Raw genomic sequence first — 25,165 nt, forward strand, 5'->3', positions numbered from 1 at the left:
GTCTATGATAAATAAGCACCATATGTAACCCTGAAAAATAAGAGTTTTAGCACGCTATATCCATAGACTCACTTCTTATCTTCCTTAATATATGAGGGATGATGTGACTTTTGACATAAGAAAGAGACCAGGGATGCCTGGGTGGCTCAGTGGTAGAGCATCTGCCTTTGGCTCAGGTCCAGATCCTAGGATCTTGGGATCGAGTCCTGTATTGGACTCCCCACAGGGAGCCTGCTTCTCCCTCTGCCGATGTCTCTGCCTCTCTCTGTGTGCCTCTCATGAACAAATAAATAAAATCTTTAAAAAGAAAGAAGGAGGGATCCCTGGGTGGCGCAGCGGTTTAGCGCCTGCCTTTGGCCCGGGGCGCGATCCTGGAGATCCGGGATCGAATCCCATGTCGGGCTCCCGGTGCATGGAGCCTGCTTCTCCCTCTGCCTGTGTCTCTCTCTGCCTCTTCCTCTCTCTGTGTGACTATGATAAATAAATAATAAATAAATAAATAAATAAATAAATAAATAAATAAAAAGAAAGAAGGAAAGCAAGCAAGCAAGCATACGGCTGATTTTTGAAATTTGGTTGCATCTAACCAAGGGAATAAAATCAAAAGGGCCCTGCTTAAATGGGAAAACCCTCAAATATCCAATGAACCTCAGAGGTCTTGTTGGAATTGGTGGGGGAGGTGGTGAGGCTGTAAAGCCTTTGTCACCCCCCTCTTCTGAGCAGGGCTTGCTGTCCCAGGAAAACTCCCAGTTTCCAAGGTCCAAAATGGTCAAGTAGGCAATTCCCACATGAGCTTATTCTGGAGGAAAGGATCATCCTTTTGCCTTAAAGGCCAGCAGCATGGCTGGGACCTGTGCTCAGTGGAGGAGGCAGGGAAAGTGGACCAGACACTAAGTGAACTTGTCCATGGCTCCGAGCTCCCATCCTACCTCCCTACGATCTGTTCGCCTCCCAATAACCAGGATAGACTTCCTAAAATGGAAATCTCTTGCTATTGCTCCCCCTCACTAAAATCCTCAGTGGCTCCCCATTTCTCTTTGGGTAAAGACCCTAGTCCTTATCATATCTTACAAAAAGCCTTGTATATTTTGGCCTTCACTTACCTCTCCATTTTCAACCATCTGTACATTCTTGCCACGTCTAGTTCTTCAATTCTTCATGCTCCCCCCAGCTTCTGGGCTTTTGCACAGGCTGTCTCCTCCACTCCCATTACTCTTCTCCCCCCATTCACTTAGCTAACTTCTTATTCCTCAAAACTCAGCTTAAATCTTGCTCAATCAGGGAGGCTTTTTTTTTTACTAGGTTCCCCCAGTTTTTCTAGGACCCTCTGCCACACCTGCCCATGGTGCTCTCCACGTCTCTTTCCTAACCTCTATCACCTGTGTAGCTAGTCGTTCAATGTCTGCTCCTGCCCCCAACCTACAGCCTCTATGAGGACAAAGCTGTGTCTTCCTAAGTCACTGTTCCCAAAGTTTTTGTGGAATTATTTAAACTCAGGGGGCACTACTGTGCCGTCTTGGAGAAGAAGGCAATAGTCTTTACATAGTTATCCCCTCAAAAAAATTTTTTTTGGATCCAAAAGTAGTAGACATTGGGTAGTAGATTGTCATAATTTTTATTTTAGAAAATCTTCCCAATGGAAACACCTAACTTACAAAGTTAGGGAGTGATTTCTGCTGGTTCAAATTGGGGATTACAAAACAGTGCTGGGGCCCCCTGGGGGCTCAGCTGGTTAAGCATGTGACTCTTGATCTCAGTGCATGTCTTGATTTCAGGGTCATGAGTTCAAGCCCCACGCTGGGCTCCACACAGCTGGGTGTGGAGCCTACTTAAAAAAAATTGACAGTGCTTTCTAGGGTATTCAAGTTTGTCAAGGAATATTCGAAAGATATAACCTGGGATGCCCCAGGGATACAAGAACTACAATTCAGCTAAGAAAAGGTAAACCTCAGGATGCCTGGTGGGCTCAGCGGTTGAATGTCTGCCTTAGGCTCAGCTCATGATCCTGGGGTCCTCGGATTGAGTCCCACATTGGGCTCCCCACAGGGAGTCTGCTTCTCCCTCTGCCTCTCTCGTCTCTCATGAATAAATAAAATCTTTTTTTTAAAAAAGGTAAATCTCAGCTTGAACTTGCCTCCTGCCCCAGACTTTTGGATATACTGTTCCCTCAGCTTAAAGCGCTCCTCCCCTCTTTGCTCCTCTTCCCTACAAATACGATGTCCCTGTCTCCATAGGCCTGAGGCTTTCATAGCCTTCAAACTCCATGCAAATCTCCTTTTCTCTAAGATGAATGCAACACACACACACACACACACACACACCTTTCCCAAGTATCTGCCCACCTGGCACATATTCTAGAGCTGGTCCAGATTCCAGCTGACTGGTGCAAGCCCATGTTCCTTCCTCATGAGCTCCTCAATGGCAGGAGAAAATCTGTGTTTGTCATCTGTAAAAACTCCTTCTGCTGATACACTCTTCTCTGGGAACCTCTTCTACTTCCCCCATCAAATAGCCTGGAAGTTTCATTTCTTTTTTTTTTTTTCTTTAATGTATTTTGAGATTCTTGTTTGAAATATTTTAATAGTTTCAGAGACATTAGAGCTGAAAATATCCTCAAAGATGATAAATAATAATAATAAAAAGAAATAATAGTCCCATTTGTAGGGCTTGCTCTAAAGATTCATGGCATACACTCTCTCATTGAATTCCAACTATGTCACTAAAAAGGTGGGGTCTGTTGTCATCTCCATTTTATAAATGAGGAAACTGAGGCCCAGAGAGGTTGAACAACTTACCCACGGTCACACAGCTGGTGAGTAGTGGAGCCCAGCATGATTCTTCATGAGGCACAGTTGGCACAGGGCCTGTGGCTCATGATACTTTTAAGGCCACAGAAATACTTTCTTTCAGAATAAGAAGGAATGAGATTAAATTTTGGGTCGAAGAAAAATTTTTAATATGTAATATTAATATATTTATATTTATCCCAACATAGTTGTAAAACATAACTTCTGCTATTTCTTTATGGAAGAAAGGATGCATGAAGGCAAAGTGCCTGAGGACCGTGAAAATCATCATGTGGCTCTGGTGGGGTCAAAACTCAAATCAGGTCAGTTTGTCTTAAAAGTTCATGTTTTCACTAGGCTAGTCTGACCCCAATTTACAGGCGAGGAAATCGAAGTCCAAGGCCAGGCAGTAAATGAATGGCAGCCCCCAGCCTGGAACGCAGGTTTCCAGCAAGCCAACCACCTGCTCTGTGGTCCCACAGCACCACCTGGTGCTCTTGCTGGGGACTTCCCTGCAGTCAAAGGAGGAGCCTAAGTTTCCAAGATCTATAAAGAACTTACTAAACTCAACACCAAAGAAACAAACAATCCAACCATGAAATGGGCAAAAGACATGAAGAGAAATCTCACAGAGGAAGACATAGACATGGCCAACATGCACATGAGAAAATGCTCTGCATCACTTGCCATCAGGGAAATACAAATCAAAACCACAATGAGATACCACCTCACACCAGTGAGAATGCGGACAATTAACAAGGCAGGAAACCACAAATGTTGGAGAGGATGCGGAGAAAAGGGAACCCTCTTACACTGTTGGTGGGAATGTGAACTGGTGCAGCCACTCTGGGAAACTGTGTGGAGGTTCCTCAAAGAGTTAAACATAGATCTGTTCTACGACCCAGCAATTGCACTGTTGGGGATTTACCCCAAAGATACAGATGCAATGAAACGCCGGGACACCTGCAACCCAATGTTTATAGCAGCAATGGCCACAATAGCCAAACTGTGGAAGGAGCCTCGGTGTCCATCGAAAGATGAATGGATAAAGAAGATGTGGTCTATGTATACAATGGAATATCACTCAGCCATTAGAAACGACAAATACCCACCATTTGCTTCAACGTGGATGGAACTGGAGGGTATTATGCTGAGTGAAGTAAGTCAATCGGAGAAGGACAAACATTATATGGTCTCATTCATTTGGGGAATATAGAAAATAGTGAAAGGGAATAAAGGGGAAAGGAGAGAAAATGAGTGGGAAATATCAGAGAGGAGACAGAACATGAGAGACTCCTAACTCTGGGAAAGGAACTAGGGGTGGTGGAAGGGGAGGTGGGCGCGGGATGGGGGTGACTGGGTGATGGGTACTGAGGGGGGCACTTGATGGGATGAGCACTGTGTTTTATTCTATATATTGGCAAATTGAGCACCAATAAAAAATAAATTTATAAAACAAAACAAAACAAAACAAAGGAGGAGCCTAGCAAGAGGTTACAGACTCCGGCGTCTGCCCTGAAAGCAGCCACAAGCCAGTGGGTCCTTGGGCTCCACATTCAGCAGTGGGGGAGCCAGGCCAAGGAACATCAAAGTATGTGCTTTCTTCAGGTTTTCAGCAGAATTCACACATTCCCCCACCCTCAGGTTAATAGTTATCCCTGAGTTAATATCCATAAAGTGCTTAGATGAGCCCTGTCCAGTAAGAATATCATGTGAACTAAATGTAATTTGAAATCTACTAGCTGCATAAAAAAAGCAAAAAAAAAAAAAAGTAAATTTAATTTCAATAATATATTTTATTTAACCCAGGGATCAGCAAATGACAGCCTGTAGGTCGAATCTAGCCCACTGCCTATTTTTTTAAATAAAGTTTTATGGGCACGTGGCCACGCCCATTTGTTTCTGTATTATTTATGGATGCTTTTACACTCCAGCTGCAGAGTTGAATGGCTGTGGAGTTGAGACTGGATGGCCCACAAGTGGAAAATACAACTAGTCCTTTCAGAGAAAGTCTGCCAAACCCTGGTTTAACCTAGCAAGTGCAAAGTTGGTGATTTCAACATGTAACTCAGTATAAAAATTATTAATGAGATATTTTACAATTTTTATCTTGTTAAATCTTCAAAATTTCATGTGTCTTTCATACTTATAACACATTTCAAGTGCTCAATGGATATGTGTGGCTTACGACTACCAAATGCCACAGTGCAGCCTTAGAAAAACGTCTGCACGTAGCAAATATCACATTGGCGTTTATTAAATACATACAAAAATAAATTCCCCCAGAAGAAGTAAGCCCCAGCCTCCTGGGACATCCACTGTTGGTAATGAATCTCTTTCCTAGGTCTCTAGAATGATGCTAGCTATATAGTACCATCCTTGAGAGAATTGAGAAAGTAGTCACTTAAATCATGTTTGGTAGGGCTTGATAGATTTCCAAAATCCCAACTGAGAGCCTGCCCTGGTGGCAGCCTGTCCTCTTCTAAGCAGCTTGCAGATTTGCTGCTGACAGAGATCACTGTCATCACAAGTAATACAATTCACATGTATAGTCAGGTACCTGCTAGGCATTTTCTGAGCGTTATTTCATTTAATGACAGAAACAGCAGTGACCTCCCAGAGAAGCTGCCCTGAGACCCCATGCTGGCTTCAGTGTCTCTTCTGTGCTCTCAAAGTGCCCATCTTCCCCCATCCCAGCCCTTCTCAATCTGTACTATGAGATCTAAGAAGATGTGGCTCCTTATTCCTCAGGCGCCCAGGCCAAGCCTGACCCACAGGAACTGTTGGACCCTCGGTTGTTACAGACAATCAAATGGCCCTAGAGGAACCCAGGGCATTATTTAGTATTTGATTAGTGAATTCAGCAGGTTCTTGCCAACGCCTCTGTTGTGCAAGGCCACAGTGCAATTTCCAGCAGTCACACACGCACATTGGCCCTCGCTTACTCTCTGCCTCTTGCTCTTTCCTACTCAAGAACTTCCCCAAAGTTGATGGGGAAAGCCAGGCAAATGAGCCCAAATGGCAGCTGTAGGTGGCCTAGCTCTTCTGCAAAGTGGCAGGCTAAGAGGCAGACCAGGAGCAACACAACTCTCCCAGCCTTCACATATCCCGAAGTCATGTGATGTGTTCTCCCCAGCAGAATGTGACAGGAAGTGACATTTGGCAGTTTCAGGCTAAGGCAGGGTAGGATGGGTGTGTTCTCAGCCGACTCTGTCTCTTCCCTTGCCCCTAGTTGGATTCAGAAGGACTCGGGAAAGAACCCTGAGACCCTAGGAGATGGCAAAGCCACCAGATGGGAGAGGCCTGGATCTCCAGATCAGCATGTGGCAGGTGGCCCATTGAACATCAGAGTGCACTGTGCTGCAAGAAATACATCTTTATTGGTTAAAGCAAGTGGGATGCAGCGGCTGTTTGTTATAACACTAAGGCAAGCCTGACCCAGGCAGGCAGGGGGCCAGTGAGAGAAACAGCAAGTAACCATGGAAACTACTTTCTTAAACTGTGGGATACACTGGGGCCAGAGAGAGTAAAGATGGAGATATTCCCTCCTGTACGGAGCTCCGGAAGATCCTAGCAAGCCCCTCCCCACCCAACTCTGCTGCTGGAGCACGTGGAGACTCTGCTGTTTCCCCAGGGAGAGCACCTAGCACCCCACCTCTTGACGGTGGGGCCCGAGCTCTGCAAGGGAGCTGAGGTCCCTGAGGACATCCAAGAGGCAGCAGGTGGGCCACCCTGAATCCCAGAGGTACAGAAAAACACTCACATCCCCACCTTGCTCAGCAGAGGAGACAGGGCTGGACAGAACAGAAGAAGGGTTGGCTGGAGTAGGGAGTGTCTCTGCTCAGCAGGGTCCTGACAGGCTGTAGGAAAAGGCAGGAGCCGCTCCCGAACCCCCATGAGCTCAGATTAGCTGGTCTGTTCGCCGTGGAAAGTGAAAGACGCTACTTTTGATGTAAAAGACATTCATGATGGGCTGGCACCTGGCATAGGTGGGAGCCCTGGCATCCTTCATGACGTCCCCTGGAACAAGGCAAAGGCCTGGTTGGGCTGGGGCTACCATTCCTCCCTTCCCTGACCACCTGTCTACCACAAGAGCCCCCTCAGGCTTCCTCTCCTTTTCCTGACTGATCTCTTTCTACAACCACAACACTCACATTCTCTGTCATATCCCCAGGGACACAAGGTGCCTGACATATATTAGGTGCTCACTTAACCTTTCTTGAATGAATGAATGAATGAATGAATGAACAAGAATCCAAACCCAGGCCCCCTAATTTCAAACTGAGCCACTCTTCCATGCTTGTTCATTTGCTAACTCATGTTGGGGCAGAGCTGGGCTTCAGGGACTCTGGATCTCCCTCTCCGGGCTGTCCCGAATGAAAGCGTCACATGTTGAATGAGTGAATATCTGTCCTACCCACCTCATGGGGCTTTGTGAGAAAAATTTCTGTTCAGGGTACTTTCCCATTTGATCTCCCCAAAACTCTGTGACATTGGAAGGCAGGTACTACTATAATCCCATTTTTCAGATGTGGAAACTGAGGCCAAGAGAAGTTAAGGTTCTCGCTTGAACTCAGCTCCCAAGTGGAGGAGCCAGGATTTGAACTTGCACTTCCTGATTCCAAACTCAGGCCTCATTCCCTAGTCCACATTCATTCATTTGTTCATTCATTCCATGGTCACCGAGTAGTAGCCCTAAGCTGGGGGCTGGGAGGGCATTAGTAAAATTAACTAAATTCTGGAGCCCAAAGGGCTCCCTAGGCCAGGCAGATACTCAAGGAATGGGGACACGGTGGGGCCAGTGCGTTTGTAGACTCAAAAAGCTGTATAACCACAAGGGTGGACTCACATCCACCAGGAGGACTTTCGGAGGACTTCCCAGAGGTGGTGACATGTGAGTATTAGCCAGCGGAGGAAGAGGCAGGTACGTTACGGGTGGAGAGATGAAAATGTGCAAAGGCCTGAAGGTGTGAAGGTGCGTGGCCCCTGCTCGGGGCAAGGTGAGCCTGAGGGACGGGCCGGTGCCCACGGGGTGACAGGACAGGGCTGGGGAGGAAGGCCGGGCCTGCCCGCGGAGGTCTGGAGTGGCGAGATGGTGGTGGCCCTTACCGATGTGCCAGCCGTACTCCCAGGATGACAGGACTGGGTACAGAAACTTCTCCTCCGGCTTCTGCCGATGCCGCTCCCGGAGGTACGAGGCCCGGCCTTGGCCGTCGTGGGAGATGCCCTGGAAAAGCAGCTTCAGGGTGCCGGGGGGAGCCCGCCTCATTTCTAGGCCCTCCGGCTTGGTCTGGGCCGCCGGGCCCCCCGCGGCTCTTTGGGCCTCCCAGGCTCTGCCTTCCTTGGGCAGCGGGCCCCGAACACCCACTCCCCTGGACAGCTGACCCCGAAGCCCCTCGGTCTCAGGGGAGCTGGCGGCTGGCCGGAGTGGGGCCCGCTGCAGCCGCTTCCTGGGCACGGGCCCCTCCTTCGGGTACTTGTGGCCGTAGGTGACCGTCCAGGCGACCCGGGCTGCGGTCTCCCTCCGGATGTGCTCTTGCCAGCAGGCTTGGCTCTGCGGTTTGCTGCAGCGCTGGCTGGCGCTGGGACCCCTCATGGCGCTGGGGGGACTGTTCTGCCCGCCGCCCTGTGCCCGTCTCCCAGGATACGGTTGCCGGGGCCGAGCTGCGGAGGAGGGGCGCTCCGGGACGGGGTGCTTGCAGCCACTGGGACCAGCAGGCCGGGAAAGGGAGCAGAGGCTGCCCACAGCCCACCCAGGGGGCCTGGCAGGAGGCTGTAGTCTGCCCCAGAGGGACTCAGGGCCCAAGCCTTTCCCCCTCACACCCGGAGGGTCCCAGGGAGGTGCATGGGCAAACCCTAACATACACCTCCTGTGCACCAGGCACCCAAGGGGGCCCAAGGGGAGGCCCGGTGTCCACCATCAGGAAGCCCTGGACGCATGGCTGGGGCAGTTGCCAGGGAAACTGTGGACTCAGCCCCTCAGACCCGGCTCTGACCCTTGCCAGCTCCCTGGCATCCCTTGAATATCAGAGTGCCCGCAGGAGTTACTTGTGATATAGAGAGAGTGACAGAGACGGGACAGTGCCCGGAGGGACTTGCCGTATAGAGAGAGCACCGGGGACAGTGCCTGGCATCGGGGAGGCCCTCCATAGATGTCAGCTGCTAGGCACCAGCTGCTGTGCCCGGTTCCGTCGGCCTCTTCCATTGCTGGGGCTCCCACTAACCTCCTTTCCAGAAGGGGGACGGGAGGCTTGTGGAAACTCCAGGCCAGGGGTGTCCCAGGCAGGCAGGATGCTGGTGTGTGACAGGGGTCTCCCTGCCCGGCCTGGGCAGGAGGCCTTGTGAGCCATCCCACACAGCGGACTCCTCAGGTGACTCACTAACAGGCTCTCTTCCCTCCTAGATGAGGAGGCCGAGGCTCAGAAATGTTCATTTGGCCACCTTGGGGTGGACATCAAACCCTGCACCTCTGTGTTACAGACACACAGCTCTCCCGGGGAATGGGACCGCATCGTGTGAGAGGCACAGAGGGAGGGTGGGGGGCAGAGGAGGACCCACCGGTCTCCCAGTTGCACCATAAAGTCAGCCTCCAGGATCCTCACACCCTCTGCTCTCCCACCAGGGCCCTGCAGCCCTGAGCAGTGTGGATCCCGGGGAGAAGGAGGTTACCCATCATGCTGGGGCGCCCCTCACCTTTCTGGTCCCCGCTCAGCACGCTGTCGCTTATTCATTCAAAATAGACTCATTTGCTCTTGACACTGTTGCTAGACACTGAGCCAGGTACTGATGCTTCCTGCCCTCAGGGTTTCATAGTCCAGAAGGGGAGACAGACTCATAATCAGGTGGATGGGGAGCAGGGAGTTGGGGAGATGATCAGGGAAGGCTTCCTGGGGGAGGTGCCGTTGGAGTGAGCCCTGAACTATGAACAAGAATTAGCCAAGCAGAGTAGGGGAAGAATGTTGTAGACTGGGACTCTCAAGGCAAGAAAGGGCAGTGCTGCCTGGACTGCCCTCTGTGCCTCAGTGTTCCCGGCTGTAAAATGAGGGCTATGAGGTTTGGGACATTTGGGAAGATTCAGAGCCAGCTGGTTAAGTAAAACAGCCCGGGCCTGGCATATGGATCCTGGCACCCTCACCATGGTCATCCATTACCTGCGCCATCACCCGTGTGATCCAGGCTTCTGTGCGCCTGGCGCTGCAAGGGAACAGCACGGACATAAGGTGTCTTCCTCACCGAGCTTGTGCACCTGCGTCCTGTCCTCTTCACGCAGCACCTCTATGTCCAGAGGGGGTGTTGTCTGGCATCCAGGTGGTGCTCAAGGAAAGGGCCAACAGGCCGCCTGCTGCCTCGGGGCGTGTGCACCAAGGAGGCAGGGAGGAAAGTCAGGGGAGCTGTGAGGCTGGGGCTGGTGGGGCTTGTGGGGCGGCCTCCGATCCCAGAACCCAAGAAAGCCTCCCTGCCCCAGACCGCCTCAGCCCCAGGCAGGAGGGGCAGGGGCCCCGAGCGCGAGGGCAGAGGTGGGTGCGCTGCTCCAGGGCTTCGGAGGCCGGGTGCCTCCCTGACCGCGGGATTCTCTTCCGCGCAGCAGTTCGCGTGCCCAAGGCGACCCCTGGCGGTCACGACGGTAACGACAGTCGCAGCAGCGGTCTTCCAAGCCGCAGGCTCAGCAGCTTGGCCAGAACCCGGGCTTGCTGAGGGGTGGACAGGCTCCCCTAAGAGGGGAGTGGGGTGGAAGGGTGCAGAAAGGCACCCCCAAAATACTGCCTTCCAAAGGACTAGGGACAGAGGTTGGCTCACAAGGAGAGTCGCCTTCAGATTCCAAGTGCACAGGGCTCAGCTTCATGGCCTCCTTCCCACACTCAGGCTTTCTGGCTTTTTTTTTTTTCTTTAATTAAAGATTTTATTTATTTATTCATGAGAGACACACACACACAGAGAGAGGCAGAGACACAGAGGGAAAAGCAGGTTCCATGCAGGGAGCCCGATGTGGGACTCGATCCCGGGACTCCAGGATCACACCCTGGGCCAAAGTCAGATGCTCAATCACTGAGCCACCCAGGCGTCTCCAGGCTTTCTGGCTTTTAACAGAGCCTTGACTATTACTGTGTGATGTTGCACAGGTCACTTAACCTCTCTGAGCCCTGGGAAATGCCCCTGTGAAAAATGGGGATAATCCTAAAACCAGTGCCTAACATTAGTGTTACTTATATTTTGTTTACTCCAGATTATTGATTTAACACTCATCTTGATCAACCCCTGGGGAGGTGTGCGGGCAGCCCCAGGCCTGTCTCTGGCCTAGATCTCTGCTACGAGAAAGCTGTCATTGAAGCCTGCACACCAGGGGAGGCTGGTAGGTGAGCTGGGGCCCTCCCCCATGCCCCTGACTCACCTAGCTCTCCTCCAACCTTTCTGGCCACTCCTCCAAGCCACTAAGGACCCACCCTGCTCCTAGAACTGCCATTGGCCACCCCATCCACTACCACTGTGACTCCCAACCCAGTTTTCAGTCCTGGGCTCTGTCTCCAGGCCAAGTGCCTCTTCTATTTGTGCCCTGAAAGTAGCCCCTTCCTGGATTTAAGATCTCTGTACAGAAGAATCCTCTTAAGCACCTTTCACCAGTAATCATAATTCTCTGAAGGCTTATCATGTATTAGATCCTGTGATATGTTCTTTACATACATTTTGTCAATGAACCCTCAGAACACCGTATGGGGTAGGGTCTAGTATCCCATTTCATTGGAGAGGAAACAGAGGCTGTGAGTTTTCTGTGAGAGTAAGTGATCTGCTGGAAGTCATGGCAGGGTAGGATGAACCCTCTGGCCCATGCTTTGAACCACCATGCTTAATAGAGGCCCCACAAGCCTCTAACTGGGGTACCCTTTCCTTGCCAAGATTCAGGCAGCCCCTATTCCAGCAGCTCTGGGTGGGGAAGGATTTGGCCAGCCAGTTGGAGGATGGATGGGTGGGAGGATCATTCTAATCTTAGAATGGAAGTTTCCCACTTTCTCATTTTATGGATGAGGGCACTGAGACTCCGGGAAGGCTTCGTGGAGGAGGTGCCCTTTGAAACCTGAACTATGCACATGAGTTGGCCAAAGCATAAAGGAAGAATGTTCCAGACTGGGACCCCCAGTCTGTAAGACAACACAGGGTAAGGCTGTCTAGACTGCCTTCTGTGCCTTAGTCTTCCCACCTGTAAAATGAGCGCCATGAAGAAGTTTGGGATATGTGGGGAGATTAAGGGCCAGCCGGTGTCTGAGCCGGTAAGCCACAGAGCTGGGATTGGAATCCAGCCTTGAACGGCAGTACCTGACCTGCTGCTTTCTGAGTGTTTCTCATACATCAGGCTTTTCTGGCTGCTACCGGTGCCAGCTGCTTGGAGCTGGGCCCGAGGTTGGCATTTCCGGGGCGTGGCCCTCTGCCAAGATTTCCTTTCTTGAAGACCCCCCCACTCACCAGGGTTCAGCATGAGCTTTGCACTAAGAACGCCTGCACCGCCCGGGAGAGGCATTCTGATGCCTTTGGGAAGACGGTGGCTATAAAAGGCTCCAGTACTCTTTCATCTTTGAACTTTGTCCTGGGGAGATAAGCAAGTCCAAAACACGAAACACCCTTGGATGCAAGCCATCAGGCTCATACATTCCCCATCTCCTGCCTGCCTGCTTTGGAGAACTCTTGAAGAGAGAAAGGGTGTGGGGTGGGCCACCCTAAATTCCTGGCATATGAGTTGGTCTCCTGTGGGCTCAGGGACCCAGACAAAAGCCTTATCACAAAGCAAAAAGGATCCCTTTGTTTCACAGATTCCTCCCACCGTGTGTTTGGTCAGCATCCTTAGGACAAAGCCAGAGGGGGGAAAAATCGAATTCAGGCTTGCCTTAAGCCACGGAACAGTTTGACTCCCTCTTCCACTTATGATTTGCCATTGTGAGGAGAAAAAAAAAATAGCTAAACAAGATGGGTTTCTGGGAGAGAGTTTTCATTAGTGGAATATCCTGATTGCAAAGCCCCTTCCCCTTCCAAGTTAGTGGGGATTTGAAAAGATTCCATTCCTTTCCTAGACCTTGTTTCCATCAGATGGAGAATTAAGCCCAAAGAGCGCTTAAATTAATGAATGAGCTTGTTCCCCATTTTAACATACAAACTTGGGGGGGGCGGTGCGTGGCAACAAGAGTCAACCATTCATTTTGCCATTTCCGTTTATTCTGCTAATTTTTAAGGCTGTGCAATTTTTAGGGGAAATTAAATCCCTAGTGCCTGACTCATTTTACACCAGGCTCATCAAGATGTGGCTTTCGAGGCCGCTTTGAAGTCTCAAGACTAGACGTGTGGTCAAGGGCCCACATGCCTCTTAGTGCACTGGAAGCAGACATGGTAATACATGTTTCCTTCTTGGCGGCGCTGCCGGGGAGGGCTTTGGGGCGGCGGGGGAAGCTGGCTGAGGGAGAGGCAGGCCTCGGGGCCTGGAAGGGAACGAGGCCTTCTCTGGGCGGAGGGTCCCTGCAGGTCTGTGCCATCTGCTCGAACCTCTGTTAGCCCCTAACCAGGGATGCCCCATGAGCTCCTGGTAGGAAAGGGGCAAAGTCAACAGGGAAAAGCCAGAAAGGGCCTGGTGCCTAGTTTTAAAGTCACCGAAGTGCTGGCACAGACAACAGCCTGTGCCAACGGCAGGGAGCCCACGGGAACAGGCAGGTAAGAGCCGCCCAGACGGTCTAGCCGCTGACCAGCAGAGGGGTGTCCAGGTTCACCTGGGTTATTTGTGATGTGACAGGCAGGGGCCCACCCTCTGGGGCAGCCCTGGATGGCTAATGTCATCTCTGGTGGATGCTGGTCATGGAGAGCAGCAGCCAAGGCTCCCAGCTCCCAGTGAGACTGCATGAGATCCTCACAACCACTGGGGAGCATGGGCTGAGAGGTGAAGCAGCCTCCCCAAGGCCATATGCCACGGAGGGGCAGAGCCAATGTTCACACTCTACCAGATGCCCAAGTCCAGCTGTGAACACAGAAGTGCTGCCTCCCCGACAAAAGCCAGCCAGACATCAGGGCATTGAAACCTGTGGCTGTGGCCCGGTGCTCCCCCGTGAGCAAGGTCAGCATCGCTTGGCAGAGCCTGCGCTCCCCTCCCTCCAAGCCCAGAGACCCCTTGGGAGTCCAGGGACAGTCATTCTCAGCCCAAACCCATAAATAAGGGTGCTCCCTCCAGAAGGAAGGGCAAGGGAAAACCTCCTTTCCTCCCACCTCAGAGGTAAACAAGCCTCCATCCTGATCAACAATCGGAGCAGGGAAGAAACACCCAAAAGGAATCCAGTCTTCCTTCCTTGACTTTCCCTCTACCCCTCACTGCCCGTGGAGGAGGGCTAGGAGCCCAGGAGGGACCTCCAGGGGCTTATATGGGGGCTCCCAGTGCCCTCCCCTCTGTGTTCCTGCTCTCATCGAGGTATAACCAGGGAGGCAGAGCTTCCACTTTGTTGTCCAAAGGCAGTGGGGGCGACAGGTGACAGAGCTTCTTGTTTGAGTCAACTCCCTAAAATGACCATTTCTCACGTCACTGGGAAAAAGGCTTTCTCTCCCAGAGGTGGTGTTAGGTGTCGCGGCCCATGTGCCCCTTCGCCCAGTGCCCTCTCCGCCAGGCCCCAGCCGCTGGACTGCCTGGACTCCCCTAATGATACACGCGCAGTGGGGGGCTCGCAGGAAAGCCAGCCCCCCCACCCCCCCTGCAAACAGAGGCAAGGCTCGCTGTCAGAACTAGTTGCTAATCTGCGTCCTTTCGGCCAGGGGTAGGGAGAGCTGGTCAGAGACTCAAACGGTTTATTCAGAAACAACACCTTCTAAGGACACCAAGGGAGCTTGACAGAGCAAACATTTAATAAGTTATAAGATACAATTTACAGTCGGCATTTGATTCCAGTTCCTGCTTCCATGTCCCCGTTTATAAAACCTGTGGCCCTTTCACATTAGGCTTCAGGCTGCTCCGGTTTCTAAGAGGTGGGCTACTGCCAACACCTGCCCCCAGCTGCTACATCTTGGTGACGGCCCCCTACCTTGCTCCCTCCCTGTCCCATCCACGGAGGCGCTCATGACAAGAGCAGCCACTTCCTTGAGATGGAGCAGCAAATCAAAAAAGCTCTGCCTGCCCAGACAATGCCACACACCCAGGCCCTACAGTCAGGCAGTGTCCCCGAATGCTTTAACTTTATTCCAAAGCCAGCTCAGGTCTGCAGAAAGGGATGCAAAATGCCTTATACCCCGTTTTTGGAATTTTGCACCTGCACATTGCTTTCCAAACAGCTTCAGGTACTGTGGTCAGGGCCAAATGAATACATAGCCACCATTAGCTATGTGGCTTCCACTATTTCTGCCCAATGACAGAAGACCCCCACCCCCAATGTCCTGACTTTGAGGCCAAAGGTCAGCAGGACTTCCATTCTTTCCTATAATCCTTTTCCAAGAAGCAATCCCACAGCTGACTGGAGGTGGGTTGGAGTGTTCTGTCCCGTGACAGGCCTTCCGCAGACAGGGACGCTGACATAGGGACCCACCTGTGGTCACTTCGAACGTGTTGGCAAGACTCATTGGTCTGACAGATGGCTGGAGTGTGTGTTAAGAACAAAGGCTCGTGCTGTTTAAAAAAAAAAAGTCTTTGGCAGGAGGGGGCTGCTTGCCACAGTAGAATTTCCTCAGACCCAGAGACTTCAATGGCCTTTAAAGACAAAAGCAAAAATGTGGCTGCCGAAATGGGCACATGTTACAACTTTGCAGGGAGATACTCAGCAGAATGAGGGGAGATGCATCAGAGAGCATTGAGGTCACTCTGCCACCACGTGCCCACTGCCCTTTGAGACGTGTAACAAGGCCACAGACAGGTGGGGGTGTGGAGATGAGTAATGTCAAAACAATGGCATCTGCCTCAGAGCCTTTTATGTGATAGGGCTCTGGAGAGATGAAGCTGGTTTTAAGTCATCTTCTTTCCTAAATCACAGCCTAAACTAGGTCGCCTCTTTGCCCTGTCCCTTCCCTGCCAGTCTTGTTTCAGATATGGGTTACCAATATCATTTTTTAAAAACGTCAATCTTGTGGGTGAACTTGGTCTGTCTGCAGGGGGTGATCTGTGCCAACAAGAGATCGGATTTGAACCAAGTGTGCATGGAAATCTTCTCAGCCCACGGCATGAGTTTGCATTTCTTAAGAGTCCCCAACACGTCCCCAAAGAGTCAAGTCTAGGACTTATTTCTCAAGGCACTTTAGAACGGCAATGTTTTCGGGATGGGTTTTCAGACCCACAAACAGGCTGGAGGAAAACTTTGTATAAAACAAGTTACAAACAAGCAACAAAAGCAACCACCAGAACTCCTCCCAGGGTTTGACGAGAACCGTTTTAAGGCACCGTGACGTGGAAGGGGCTGCCGGGGATGTGTTCCTCTCCCCACTTCACGGCCAGAATGTAATCTCCCTTCTCCTTGACGACATATGTGACATTGTATTGTTGGTTGCCCACGTGCTTCATGGAGACCTCTTCGCAGGGGGTGGTTGGCCCATGGACACCAATCAACAGCATGTTGGAACCTGGGAGGCAAAAAAAAAAAAAAAGGGTGGTTTACTCTGTCAGGATGCATCATGCAAGGCAGAGGAAAGGGAAGGGATATGGGAGACAAAGGAAATATACCAGCTGTTATCTGTTGAGATTCTACAATGATGCTGGGACCTCTAAGAGGTGGGACGGCATGGCAATTACTAATGTAGACTCAGAGGCCAGTGGCATGGGTTCAAATCCCTGCCTGCCACTTCCTAGCTGGGTGGCCGTGGATGTGGGACTTTGCCTCTCTCTGGCTTAGCTTGCCCATCTGTAAACAGGAGCTGACACTAGACCTACTCCATGGGATTGCTCAGAGGTTTACAGAAGTTATATGTGAAGCCCTTAGCTTGTAGTAAGGGCTACGTAAGTGATAGCTACTCTGATCTCATTTATTCTCATAAGAAACTTAAGGTGACTTTATTATTCGCATTTTAGACAAGAAGAAACTGACTTTTAGAAAAAGATTTAGTAACTTTCCCAAGATCACACGGCTAAATTTGGGGAAGGAAGGTGGGGAGGGAAGGGAAGGAGAGCCAGGTTTCCAGCTCCGATGTGCCAGATGCCAGAACCCAGGTAACCAACCACTGACACTCAAATAAATACCCAAGTTTAAACTGCAATTAAAGCAATTATTGGCAGAGAAGGGGCCAGATTCCTGACTTAGTTTGCCCATCTGTAATGGGGATAAATGCCATTTTTCCTGTCTACTTTGAGGGCATTTGAAAGAGTCAAGGGGTGAAAGAAAGGAAAATCATTTTAAAATATTAAGTGCAGGAATGGGGGACTCCTGGGTGGTTCAGCGGTTGAGCGTCTGCCTTTGGCCCAGAGTGTGATCCTGGAGCCCTGGGATCGACTCCCACATTGGGCTCCCTGCATGGAGCCTGCTTCTCTCTCTGCCTGTGTCTCTGCTTCTCTCTCTGTGTATCTCTCATGAATAAATAAAATCTCAAAAAAAAAAATGCAGGAATGGGGTAATGAACAAGGTTACTTGTAAATATTTGGGTTGCATGGGTAGGTGGGCCCTGCAGGGAAGTCGAAAGTTAGCAGAGGGTGCTTAGCCTGCCTCCACCCTGACCCCTGGGCAGGACCAGGATACCTACCGGCTTTGCTGCAGTCCACCAAGAAGGAGCTCTTCTGACCCACAAACGCCTTTGAGAGCCCTGCCCCCTTGGAGGTCACCTTGCTGGCATCTGAGGATGCCTTGGGGATGGCACTGTAACAGGTCTCTATGGATGACCTGGTCACGGACTCCACCAGAATGGATGAGGTCTCATTGGCTGAGCCAGGGCTGACCAGACGCTGGCCTAGAACATGGAGGGGAGAGGAGGCAGGAGTGAACGGCCAGAGCAAGTAGGTCCTCTCAGCTAGAAGAGGAGAGAGCCCCGGGCAGAAGCCGCGGGAAAGTCCATGCACCCTAAACATTGGATCCAGTCCATGCACCTGGATCTAAACATTACCATTTCCCCATCTTAACCCCATAATGTCTTCCAAACTCCAGGGGTCCCATCCCACACAATGACAAAGGCATTGACAGGCAAATGACAAAGCCTGGAAATCCCTCCCACATAACGCCATGCCACTCTGTAGAAGTCATTTCATATCTTCACTGATATAAAATACCCTTGTGTATAAATAGTGTAAAAGTAATGTTACATGTTGCGGAGAACATATAACAAAATAATAAGAATGGTTCTCTGCATGTGAAAGGATGATTTTTCTATCTGAATCTTCTAATGTTTCTGCAATGAAGCTATACTACTCCTCCAACAGTGAACCAAGCAGGGACATGTAGAAGGATCTACCACAGTATGTATGGTGATAACCTTGGGCCAGGGGCTGTGAGGTGCTTTTGACTGGTATTTTTTCTAGTGTTCTGAAGGAGGCACATTTTTATAAATTTAATAAAACCTTTTGATTATTTTAGAAGTGAAGGTTAGAAACGAGATTTTTCAGGTCCTGCTCTAAACAAATATGTAAGATTTAAAATATGTAAATATTTTTTTCTTTTCTGTTAAAAACAGAAAACATGATTTTTCAATTTCTACCCTCCTCCTTATTATCCTGTAGGGGGAGGATGTTAGCATATATCCATGGGATTCTAAAGATGTTTATTCCCCTGACATGTCATACCCTTTCTTTATATTCAAGATTCAAAGTAAATTCAATACAGGTAAAATTACCCAGTTTCTAGTATCAAGGAACTCCGTTGATAATCTGACAAGATATGCTCCACTGGGAAAAAGAGTCATATCAAAGCTGTTTGGCCGTTACCTGTCACCTTGGCCTTGAAAGGACTGCCCACAATGTGGTTGGGCCCACCATATTTGACGCCAATCAGGTAGTTTCCAGGAGCCATGGGAGTGTACATGACTTTGTACCCTTCTGGGGTTTCCTGGCAATCCATTTTAACCTTGGACGGGCCTTCAATGGTGACAGATAATGTCCCTGGCCCTGCTCGGGTGGTGTTGATGAAAAATTCAGACTGGATACCTGGGAGAAAGGAAGAGGCAATGTCGTATTGGTTTGGAGGGATGAGGGGGTGTGGCTCAAGGAACTTTCCCAGGGGCACTGAAGCAGTGACGGGGGTGCACACAGGTTCCTTCACAGAGGGGTGGCCTTGGTAGTGGGCAAAGCCACTGGTGCTAGCTCCTGTTCCTCACAGGCCCTGGGGGGCAGTAACTCCCTTTCCAAGACAGAGGCAGGAGTGCAGCTGACATTTCGCCCACCAACCAGCCAGGACACTCTGTTCTCTTCTCTGGGCAGGAGCAGTGGCCGAGAGCAAGAAGCCCAAGTCTTCATTGTGAGCCTGAAGCGCTGTTTCAGCTGCCAGGGCCCAGCCCTGCCTCTGGGAGGTGGGGGGTGCGTGGGCCCCTCTGACCTTTCCCTTTTCCTCTGAGTGGACTTGGAGAAGCTGAGCAGGCCCAGCATCTTCCCCCACAGGCTCTTTGGCCCCGACACCATGCTAAAGACCAGGGCAGCAGCTACAATGGGCCAACCCCTCACTATGCCATGGACACTAGCAATAAGAACAGGGCCAAAACAACAGTTCCTGCTAACTGAGCAATACTTGCACCACTCAGGCTCCAGATCCATGGTTAGCATCATGCTATGTGCCCAGTGATTCCCATTTAACAAATGACAGAGGCTCAGGGAGGTTCGGGCACTTGCCAGTCAGCGTTACAAACTAGGAAATTGCTAGAACTGGGATGTGAACAAGTCTGTGTGGTTCTGGAGCCACCTGCCTGGCCTGTGGGGGCCTCCTGCGTGGACATCCTGCCTTCTGACAAAAGAAAAGCTGGGCCGACCAATGACCAATGACCGTGGTGCATTCCTGCCAGAGCTCAATGCCCTGCAAAAGCCTCCACTCTTTCAGGCTCATTTCCAGTCCAGAGGCGGGTGAGGTGGTCTCAAAGAACTGCCCTCTATGGGCCATCCCTGGCACAGCATCCTTGTGCAGGGCAGTGCTTCCTTCAGAGCCCTGGATGCCGCCCCAGCTGGGAACTATTTGGGTTTAATTATAGCTCCTAGGCCAGAGAAAGAATTATTGTTCTGGCTATCAATAAGACAAAGGCGCTGCTATCGTGCAGCCCTCAAACACAACCCAGCTGCTTCTAGAAGTTCCTGAGGCTCCTGTCCCAGGCACCAGCCCCCACCCGACTATCTCAACCTTGTTTCTAAACCGTGCAGCCAAGAAGCCCCTCATGCAGCAGCTGCCGAGCGAGGCTGTGCAGGGAAGGGAGGGGTGGCGCACGACAAGGGACGGCATTTCCAGGAAGTAGCTGCAAGGCGATGATAAGGAAAGATATTTTTAAAGTGAAGATGAAAAGACCGACCCGGCTGTAGTGGAAAGAAGCCCAATCCATTTTAACAAGTTGCACCCTTCTTGAGAAAGATCGTGATCCGTGAATCCTGGCCATGAGGGCCTGGAGAGGCAGGGGAGATGAGGTGGGAAAAGGGAAATGAGGACTTACAGGGCAAGAGCCACCTTGAACAACCTATCGGGAGGGCTCCCCTACTCTTCCCATTTTACAGGAAGGAAGTGGAGGCTCAGTGAGGTCAGATCCTTTGCTCCAGGCCACACAGCTAGGCAATGGCAGAATTGGGATTTAAACACAAGATCTGCTCAATCTGGAGCTAAGGCACTTACCTGAGGGACGTGAGGAGAAAGAAAATCCACGTGCAGGAGTCCCTCTGACCGCTGCTTCCAGCTAGAACCAATACGATACCCCAAACATCTCTGGGCCTGGCAGTCTCCGTGCCCCCCGCCCCAACTCTGTGTACGCACAGCCGAGTTCCTGGGGGGTTAATGCAAGTTTACTGCAGCCCTACTGCATCGTGAAGGTGGGCAAGGGGGCGGGGGAGGGAAGGAGGCTCTTCTCTTTCACCCTGTGCACACTGGGGTTCCTGGAGCATTTTATCAGGAAGGCTGCTCTTCCAATCCAGAGCGTCTAGAACTCCCTGGTCTAATGCCTGACCTCTAAACTCCTCTGCAGCAGACAGTTCCACCCCAAATTCTCCACATTCCCCTGCTCCAAAACCTGCAAAATGGACCATTTAAAGCTCAAGCCAAGAGATACAACAAGCCCACCCATAAAAACACAGGGAAGTTTTCTTTATTCTGGAGGTCAGGGTGCCAGGCCCTCCAGCCGCCAAGCACAGATACCTTTTCATTCCATGCACACTGCAGCTGTGTAATCTTGGGATGGATATTTGGGAAAAGACTTGGGAGCAGGAGGGCTAGAAAAACAAGACGCCTTCCCCTTGACAAGAGCAATATTTACACAGGGTTTGAAACAGGCATGCTCTGTACCTCTCCCTCCTGCCTGTGAGTCGCCCTGTAAGACTGGCTCCTTCTCTCTGTGGCATCCAGTTCTTGCAAAGCACAGCTTGAAACCCAAGCTCCCGAGAAGGCATGCAAACAGCCAAGTGGAAGCACGAGAGGCCCCAAAGGCAGCAGGTGTGACCCAGCAGGAGGGTAAGGTGGCTGCTGGCAGCTGCAGGAGACCTCAGTGGCTGCTGTGGGACCTGGACCAAGGTGTGTGTGGTTCCAAATGCCAGGAGGCCCCCGCATGGTCTTTAATGGCGGGTAGCTTGCCAGGGACCACATGCCTGTACTACTGCCTGGGAACCATTCCAGGCAGCTGGGAGAACAGGGGTCCTGGTTTAGGACACCCCACAAAGTGGGCCAGGGGTGCAGTTACTACTTCTGGGTGAGTCACCCACTTAGAAAGGCAGCAAACCTCCAGGGTTAAGGGCAGAGGCTTTGAGGTCACGGACCTGGGCTGATTCCTGATTTGCCCCCTCCCAGCTAAGTAAGCTTAGGGAGGGACTCAGCCTTTCTGAGCCTCACTTTCTTCACCTATAAAATGGAATGGCATAGGGTGAAGTGTTACCATGCCTCTTCTAAGGGCAAGCTGCGGGCCCAGAGTTCAGCGTGGAGCCAGACTGGATGGGCCTTGGGAGTCTAGAAGCACTCAGGCCACCCCTGTGGGTGGTTCTGCCGAGGCCACTGCTTTGACCAGAGCTTGGGGCGGCACGCCAGCCTGTCAGCTACCCTGCACCTGGGCAGGGCCCCTTGGCCACTTAGGACACTGGCTCCCTAGGGCTGGATGCCATGTAACCGCAACCACTCATCTCCTTGCCTGTGGCAAGGCGGGTCTGCTCTGTCCAACGCACTGGATCAGGGGGAGACTAGAGCAGAATGTGCACACGCAAGGGACTCAAGCCGGGACCGGGCTGCCTTCCAAAGGCCCAACGTAACACCCAGTGCAAACCGTATCCCAGTGAGTCCGTGGCTATGGACATGCCCTGCAGAGAAGTATGAGTGGACAAGCTGGCACTCCGTACCAGTGACCCACCCGATGCCCACCTCTGGGGTCACGGTACAAATACTAACTACAGCCATCACAGAAAGTTAAGATGTTAAGTGAAAAATGTTGTACAAGAATACGTGCACCAAGATTATTTCTGTAAAATAAAAGCAAAACTGTACATCAATCTTTTTAACAAAGCAACTAGCTAAGCAACCAAGTCAAGCATAAGGATGCAGACACAGGCAGTTGGAAGGTCCTCCCCTGAACCATCAGTGGTGTTTCCTCCTGAGTCTAGATGGAGGGAGGGAGAAGCAAAGAGATGGAGCCAGTTTCATTTATATCCATCCCTGCCACCTCTTTCACAATCCCATGTGTCCCATCCACGGCAAAGACTAAAGACACATTGTAACAAGTCCGAAAAGCTCTAGAATTCTTTGCCACAGTCGTTTTTCCTCTTCCCTGAGGACCAGAAACTATAAGGAGGAGGCAGGCCATGATGGGTCCTACTGCCGACTGAAGGCTGTTTCTGTGAGCCTGGGGACCGCTGAAGGAACTGAGGAGACTTCCCTGGAGGCCCGTTACACGCAGCAAACCTCCAGGGTTAAGGGCAGAGGCTGCCTTCCAAAGGCACTGAATCCTCTGCAGGCAAAGAAACCCTCAAAAGCAAAGGCAGGGCGCTGTATTTCCTGACAATCAGCGTCAAGGCACTTGGCCAAGGAAGACAGGCGACACACAGCACACAGTAATGAGGTGTGATAACACGGTCATCAAGCCCTTGCTCACGGGTCAAACCACATGTCCCAAAACAACTCTGGAGATCAAGAGCTCGAGAGTGTACATCATTACAGCTTCCCTGGGGGAGTGTGGAAAGAGCTTCTGAAGCCTGAAGAGCTCCAGCTGGCTCTGCCCCTGGAGCTGCCTCAGTTAAAGATAAGAGGCAGAGGTAGAGTGTTACCTGTGGTGCCCCCCTCAAGCCCGGCGCCATAGGCGGACACCAGGGCAGGGTTCCCCGCTTGTCCTGGCTCCCCGACGCGCACTTTGAAGGGGCTTCCAACCACGTGGCTCCCGTTGAACTTGACGTCGATCGTGTGGATGCCGTTCTCATGGGGGATGAAGCGAACGGCGTACTTGTCTAGGAGAGTGAGTAAAATACAGGGTAAAGCTGAGTACGTGGACACCACCAAGTGAGGTGAGGACAAAGGATGGAAGGCCGGCCTGAGATGGTGAATTTTAAATCATTAATAAGACAACAGCTCTACTGGATGCCTGGCACCCAATATGTTGGATTTCAAAACCAGATGAGCCTATTTGTGTGCCCCTTGTCAACCCTTTGGGAAATGCATCCAAATCTCAAATTCTAGGTTTCATCTTCTGTGATATCTGCCTTTGGAGAATATTTCCTTTGTGAAAAGCTCACTTCTCACAGTTACCCTATTTGGCAACTTGAAGGGAAAAGAAATGGTTCTGAATAAAGCTCTAAGCTAGTGACGGCCCCCCAGGGCAACAGCCAGGTTTTTCACAGTGTGTGTGGGTCATGGCATGTGCCAAGATAATCTGTGCACTAAAACAGATGCCAACCATAGCCATCAATCATGTACCACCCAACTATCTCTTCCTCCTTGAAGCCCTCCCACCTGGGATGCAGACTGCCTGTTGTACCTCTCCAGATGTCCACCTTCACTGAACACATCACAGGACACATAGTAAATGCCCGATAAGGGCAGTGATCACAGGGCCCTTCCTCATGCATCAGGGCCCACTTTCAATGTCCAGGCCTCATCAAGGCAGAAACTATTTTTTTCTCCTGTTCCTTTATCGTTTGGTTCTCTGTTCCCCTGGGGTCTTGGTGACCATCTGGGGTCCTCCCCAGGGGACTGCAGGCTTTTGACCAGGTCCCCACCCAACTCTGAGCTTCTCTGAGGGCAGGCATCGTGTCCTCCCAAGTGTCTCACACTTAAGGTTCACTGGCAAAATGGCTCCTTAAAGTTGATAGATGTCAGAGGATTCCATATGTCAAGGGAGCAGGCAGGAAAATCTTAGGCTACTAAGCATCCTGGAGACCCAGATTCTTTGAAATTTATGAATGATCATCAATTAACTTTTCCCTCAGAGTAAGTGAAGTCAAAGAGTACTTACTCATGCCATAAGGTCAACAACATACTAAAAATCTGTAAGGTTTTGTTAAACTATGAGAAAAAAATCACAATGAATGTAATGTGAATGGAATCTGAAAATAAAGCAGTATTTACTTAAAAAAAAAAAAAAAAGAAAGAAAAGAAAAGAGAAAGAAAAAGAAAAAGAAAAAGAAAAAAAAAAAAAAAGAAGGCTATATCCCAAAGTGTCTCCTTGTCTCCGGCAGATGTTTATACCCTAATTTGTAAACAGTGCCTGGCAACAACAGCAGAAGGGAATCTGAAGGCTCACTGGCCTTGGTGAGGCTGACTAGCCCTCCACGGAGGTGCACGTTTGCAGAAACGCTCCTTGGGGAGGTGCAGATGCTGGGGCCTGCACACCGGCCTCTGGCTTACCTGGCTCCAGCTCAGACACGTGGCACTCCTCCACGGCTCCAGAGGGGCTGTGCACCTTTGCATCGATCTTGCCTTTTGCCCCATTCAACCTTATAGCAAAGGAGGCTGGCTGGTTAACTTTTAATCCCGATTCCTGGGAATTTAATACATTAGGACAGGTTACGGCCCATGGTGTTACTGCTCAGTGGCACACACTGACCTGACCCCAGGACTCCAGGGGACAGTTCTCATGCAAAAAAGGCCCAGAATGTTTATCCATATAACATCTGACAACAGAAGAGCAGGTGCCTTGTTTCACACTTCTAGCTTTGTATATATGGTGGTGGAGACACACATCAGCGTAGTCTAGCACTTGGTTCCGGCTGGAAGAGATGGTTACTGGATTTGGAGACTTACGGACATCCTGGTCAACAGAACTATACTTTCCATGTCCCAAACAAGACCTGGACAGCCAGGAAACCCATTGTT

General features: G+C 50.8%; 2 protein-coding genes across 5 annotated transcripts in view; both read right to left on the reverse strand.

Moving 5' to 3' along the window:
• Nucleotides 1–6,606: 6,606 nt before the first annotated feature.
• Nucleotides 6,607–8,617, reverse strand: LOC112913241 (uncharacterized). Its single transcript, XM_025989832.2, has 2 exons — nucleotides 7,896–8,617; nucleotides 6,607–6,806 (listed from the first exon to the last, which is right to left on the reverse strand). Exons 1-2 carry the CDS (start codon nucleotides 8,380–8,382, stop codon nucleotides 6,688–6,690), a joined length of 606 nt encoding a protein of 201 aa, XP_025845617.2. The 5' UTR covers nucleotides 8,383–8,617; the 3' UTR covers nucleotides 6,607–6,687.
• A 6,008-nt stretch (nucleotides 8,618–14,625) lies between these two features.
• Nucleotides 14,626–25,165, reverse strand: part of FLNB (filamin B) — a 138,092-nt gene continuing 127,552 nt past the window's right edge. For all 4 annotated transcript variants that reach the window (XM_025985819.2, XM_025985812.2, XM_025985807.2 and 1 more), the window contains 5 exons: nucleotides 24,698–24,830; nucleotides 23,125–23,301; nucleotides 18,628–18,846; nucleotides 17,457–17,660; nucleotides 14,626–16,346 (listed from right to left, as the gene is read on the reverse strand). In XM_025985819.2, the coding sequence (XP_025841604.2) occupies nucleotides 16,159–16,346; nucleotides 17,457–17,660; nucleotides 18,628–18,846; nucleotides 23,125–23,301; nucleotides 24,698–24,830 (921 nt within the window). In that variant the 3' untranslated portion in view covers nucleotides 14,626–16,158. The remainder of the gene's footprint in view (nucleotides 16,347–17,456; nucleotides 17,661–18,627; nucleotides 18,847–23,124; nucleotides 23,302–24,697; nucleotides 24,831–25,165) is intronic.

The sequence above is a fragment of the Vulpes vulpes genome, chromosome 9 (genome assembly GCF_048418805.1).
Source record: "Vulpes vulpes isolate BD-2025 chromosome 9, VulVul3, whole genome shotgun sequence".
In the NCBI taxonomy this organism is placed as follows: Eukaryota; Metazoa; Chordata; class Mammalia; order Carnivora; family Canidae; genus Vulpes; species Vulpes vulpes.

Coding starts and splice junctions, on each gene's coding strand:
- LOC112913241 (XM_025989832.2), bottom strand. CDS start 8,382: ATGAGGGGTCCCAGCGCCAGCCAGCGCTGCAGCAAACCGCAGAGCCAA. Junction 6,807..7,895: donor GGAGTACGGCTGGCACATCG/GTAAGGGCCACC, acceptor GCCTTGTTCCAG/GGGACGTCATGAAGGATGCC.